We start from the raw sequence: 5,000 nt of genomic DNA on the forward strand, positions 1-5,000 counted from the left end.
AAGGGTTTTTGTTTTATATATGTCACAGGGAAAGAAAGTGCTTTGACCATGCACAAGACATTTTATTCAAGTACAAAATGAGCCATAATACATTTATTTTGGACTAAATATGCATTTGCTACAGATTTTGTGTGTAAATATGTAGTGTTTCGAGGTAACAGCAGGTAATTTTTTTTCTTTTTTGTATGAACAAAAAAAGGTTTACGAATAATCTTCATATAAAATATTCCACTATGATATACCTGCATTCTGAAGAATTGTGGAAATACTAAGCATATAATATCTCAGCACCCTAATTATGCTTTGGTAGGGTCCCTCTAATTTTGGCCCATTTGAGATATATATATGTGTGTGTGTGTGTGTGTGTGTGTGTGTGTGTGTGTGTGTGTGTGTGTGTGTGTGTGTGTGTGTTTGTGTGTGTGATTTCCGCATACATTTTGAGAATACAATTTTTAGATACTTTTGTTTTTGTTAGACTACTGAATAGAATAAATCATCTGGAGAAAATTTTTACTTCAAGACTTTTTTTTTGTCACTTTTACAAGAACTTCAAGAAAAAAGCAAAAACTGCTCCAATTATCACTTAGATAATTCATTTATGTACAAAATGAGCCATAGTATGTCTATTCTTGACTAAAATTGTGCTCCTTTTCAGGAAAGTTCCATTTCAAGAAAACAACATTGAATTGCTTCTTCAAGTTCTAAATTTTTACTGTATGGATAACAAATGATAATTGAAATATCTCTATATGATATAATCACCTTTGATTTGCCTTTATTGTGTGCTATAATGGGGCTTTACAACATAAAATACTAGCCTAAAATATTGATACTCCATGGCAGTATAAACATAATATTGGATAATTGGTAATAAATATCTCTACATTTGCCTTTCTAGTACACTCTGTATAGATATAGACCCATCCAATAGGAGTTGTCTATGTGCAAATTCATTAAAAAAAATATCGGTTAGAGATAACTGATTGATTCTTTTTGCATGCTATAGAGTAAAGAATTGTGCTCTGTTATATATATAAATTCTAATCCCCATTGGGGGGGGGCACCCCCCAAAAAGTCGAAAAAAATCGTTTTTTTTTTTTTTTGGTATGTCTTCGGTACATCCCAACTATCACAGCTCTTTACAGAATATTCCCCCAAAAATACTTGTGTTAGATCAACTCTAGCCTATAGCCATGTAAAAGGCCGAATTTTGAAAATCCTTTTTTTTTTGGCGGGGGACAGCTTGACATAGAGAACTATTTTTGGATTCTTTTTTCAGCATTAAAATATTATTTTTTGATTAAGGCAAAAATTAAAAAATCGGCCTTTTACATGGCCTTGGGACGCCTAGGCTCTAGTGAAAGCAACAAACTGCATTTGGATCGCATGAAAATTACGTGAGTTGGGATGTACCGAAGATTCATAAAAAAATGACGGAGCTACGGCGTTTTGTATTTGGCCCCTTGCCAAAGTTCGTTATCTCTGTTAGTTTTCTCTGAATCTAATGATATATATAAAAAAAATGCTTATTTAGTGTACTTTGCAATGCAATGATTACCAAGTCAATAGGAATTTTCATGTTCAATAGGGATGCTTTTCTGTAAAGGTATGCAACTTTTTTTTTTTCCGTTGTTCATAAAAGTTGATATTTTCGTGTGAAAAGCTTAATAAATGCATTTTACCATAGAGACAACTAATCTAAACCAGATAAAAACCTTTTTTTTATTTTTTTATTTTTTTTATTTTTCATTTTATTTTTATTATTTTATTTTATTTTGAAGAAATGGGGAACTGTGGATGGCAACATTAGTACAAAATCATTCTAATTATAAAGTCCTGGCATGAATACAATATGGTGGTTCAATTTTGAGAATTTTAAAAGCATATGAATTTAGTACATTGAATTCGAGAACTTACGAAAGTCGTTGAATATTTCTCATGCCTCACACAGGGAGGGGGGGAATGGTCACTGGGTGTTTATAATTTTCGAGGAGGATCATATGTACGTGAACGCACGCACATAAAGTTAAAAAGATTAATCGTCATAATTTAGGAGGCCTACATTGACTTTTATATCTAAATAATAAATTATATTAGTTATCCCTCTCATACCATTTTCTTTGATAATTGTCAATATTAACAGATTGCAAAGGAGAACAAGTGTATAGTTTATGATTAGCCATTTGCACCCATTATCTTTACTAAGAAGTGCATAAAATCATGCAGACTCCTAGGTGTTGTGGAATATTTGCCAATTTATGGTGTCTAAGACTTACGGTAACGTCTAAACATATTCATTTTTATCGGAAACGCACGAAACGGATGCGATAGCTTTTTGAACGTCAGAGGAAGACTACGCATACAACCGAGCTCAAAATTCCATATAGTTTTTATTTCACAGCAGGTATTACTGAGTACTATTATCTTCAACATGAAATAATCTGTATCTCGCTTATACATCCGAAGTTTAAAAATCTGACATTTAGGTAACATTCGTATTGAATTGGTCTTTACAACGGTAACTACCAATTTCAAATCAATTCAAATTGTCCCCTGCTGTGATGTACCAACCGTTGAGCGAAATGTAACAGAAATATTTCAATCCTTCCTTATAAGGCTATTTTTAAACATTAGTGCTTCGTATGTGATATACGTATATATTACCTCGTAAACTAAAACATATTACCAGGGAGTCTCGATCAAAGCATATTTCGTGTGTAAAAGGACACAAAACATACATTTTTTTTTTAGATATATTTCACAAAATATTTCGTCATAAATCATGGTAATATAATTTTTTCCTGATATTGGTATAAAAGTGTTCCTTGAACATTCACGAACTCATATCTATGCGCAATGTCATAATTAAATGCCTTATGCACGATTGCCGCAAGCAAAAGTCCACATAGTTGTACCTGGGCGCTCATTAGCGATGTACCTCTCTGGGTGCTTAAAAAATTAGGGGGGGTGGGACTTATCAAATTTAGGGGAGATTCCAAAAGGCAGAAATTTGCCAACCAGATGGTTACCTTAAATTTAAGAGACAAGAATATTATTTCAAAAGTTTGCAAATTTGTATATGAATAATTTATGTACCAAGGGAAATAAAGCAGAATTAATCTTTTTCAAACATTCTTCAGAGAAATTATGAAAGCTGATGCAAGTGTCGTAGATTTGCACAAGCTTGGACCCCACTACTATGAGTTAGGACAGCATCTCCTACCACTAGCGGGACCTGAGGCAGCAGCGCTAGCCTCACTTTTGACACAAGTGGGTTACTTTAAGCATTCTTTTAAAGTTCTGAAATGATGTATAATACATATAATTTATTTGATTAAATTGCTTGATTTTTTTATATTTTTTTAGCTAGTACCAAAGAGCAACAAGCAAGGAATAACCACACCTTTTTTGTAATATTGCAGACTCTTAGAGAACGCTTACGAGGAATAATGGACTCTGCACAGAACTCTCTAAGGGACGATGTAAATGCCCAGATTGCTAAATTAGATGAGCTTGAGAGGACACTCTTCCATGCTGGCCAGAAAGCTCTCCAGGATCACCAGTTGTGGCTGTCCCGCAGAGCTCACATCCTCACCACTTCCACTATGGTTGATCAGCATAATAAGAGGAAATTCTCTGCAATTGATTCATGAAAAAAGGGAAATTAAATTTAAGATTATGTACAGATTTTTTCACTTTTCTAGAATAACAATCATGTCATGAAGAAACAATATATTGAATATATTTAGATTTGTAAAGACAATGGATTTGATACATAACTTATGGTATTTGAAATTTTAAGGCTCAGATATTTGGTCAGATTTGTATGGAATAATAAAGCTAAACACAAACAATGATTAAATAAAATTCCATTCTTGCTTACCTCTAAAATTACCTGTTATTCAGTCACAACAGATTCTCCTGTATATGCTGAAGCTTACATTTGTGTTAAAAATGTGCAATATATAGCATTAAATCAGTATAAGTGAAGCTTGAGAAGACTGAAAAAGATATCATGTAGTTTTAAGGCTCAGCAAAATCTCTGTATTGCTTATATTTTATAGCATGTCATACAATTTTTAGTTCTGAAATGATGCTGTTGTTAATGACATATTGCTCATTGCATCCTTAAAACAGAAGGAGCATAGAAGGCCCATATGAAGAATGGAGAACACAGTGCATCTATAGTGTTTTAAAATTGAAAATGTTTTAAATGCTATATATTTTCAGTCAAAGGGAGCTGACAAAGAACCTTAGAAATTTCAGTTAAGTAGGGCTCGATTTGTTTTTATTTTGGACATATATCTCTAACACAACACAAACAGAAAGGTACAAATAGTACCAACAAGCCATTGGTTGTAAACAGCTGTGATAAATTTTTACAAAAAACATTCACATGAAGGCCACTGATCCTGAATAAAAGTTTTGTCCCCAGAACCTGGCTGTCCCTTTGCATATCTTTGGTATTATGAAGAAAATGTAATACCTAGGTGCCTTTGCTCTGCAAGACTTACCTGTTATTAAACTAACTTGACATTAGATGTGTTTATTATCCAATCACCTGTTATAAAATTGTTGTAGAGAAAATGGTAAAAAATTCCAAGTGGAAGGTGAAACTTTTAAAAAGTATTTAAATGCTTAAAATCCTTTTGATATGTTGATCCCTTTTGGTACCATGGTAAGCTTGAGTTTCCCATTTGATAATTGCCTCAGTCAGGTACATACCATTTTCATCCCAGGTGAATCTTTAGTGACCTTCCACTGTACACTAGAATACTTGCATACAAAGCTTTTTCTTCCTGGGAAACTAACATCTACAAAGTCTCCTTCCTAATCCCATTCCTGTTGTTGTGGAGGGGCTCAGGAGACGATGACTGAGGCCCAATATGGGGGATCACCCCTGCCTTGGACAGCAGCCCTTGCCTCTAGAAATTTTGCAAGGTCTTTTCTTCTCCACCTTTAGTTTTCCCTCTCTTCTTCATCTCCTACTGTCCATAGCC

The 5,000-nt window shown here is 33.6% G+C and overlaps 1 protein-coding gene across 1 annotated transcript in view; it reads left to right on the forward strand.

The window, feature by feature from the left end:
- Positions 1-4,539, forward strand: part of Psf3 (DNA replication complex GINS protein Psf3) — a 22,167-nt gene extending 17,628 nt beyond the window's left edge. The window contains exons 3-4 of the mRNA XM_027360787.2: positions 3,141-3,270; positions 3,423-4,539. Of these exons, the coding sequence (XP_027216588.1) occupies positions 3,141-3,270; positions 3,423-3,653 (361 nt within the window). The 3' untranslated portion in view covers positions 3,654-4,539. The remainder of the gene's footprint in view (positions 1-3,140; positions 3,271-3,422) is intronic.
- The last annotated feature ends 461 nt before the right edge of the window (positions 4,540-5,000 follow it).

The sequence above is a fragment of the Penaeus vannamei genome, chromosome 21, assembly GCF_042767895.1.
Source record: "Penaeus vannamei isolate JL-2024 chromosome 21, ASM4276789v1, whole genome shotgun sequence".
Lineage (NCBI taxonomy): Eukaryota > Metazoa > Arthropoda > Malacostraca > Decapoda > Penaeidae > Penaeus > Penaeus vannamei.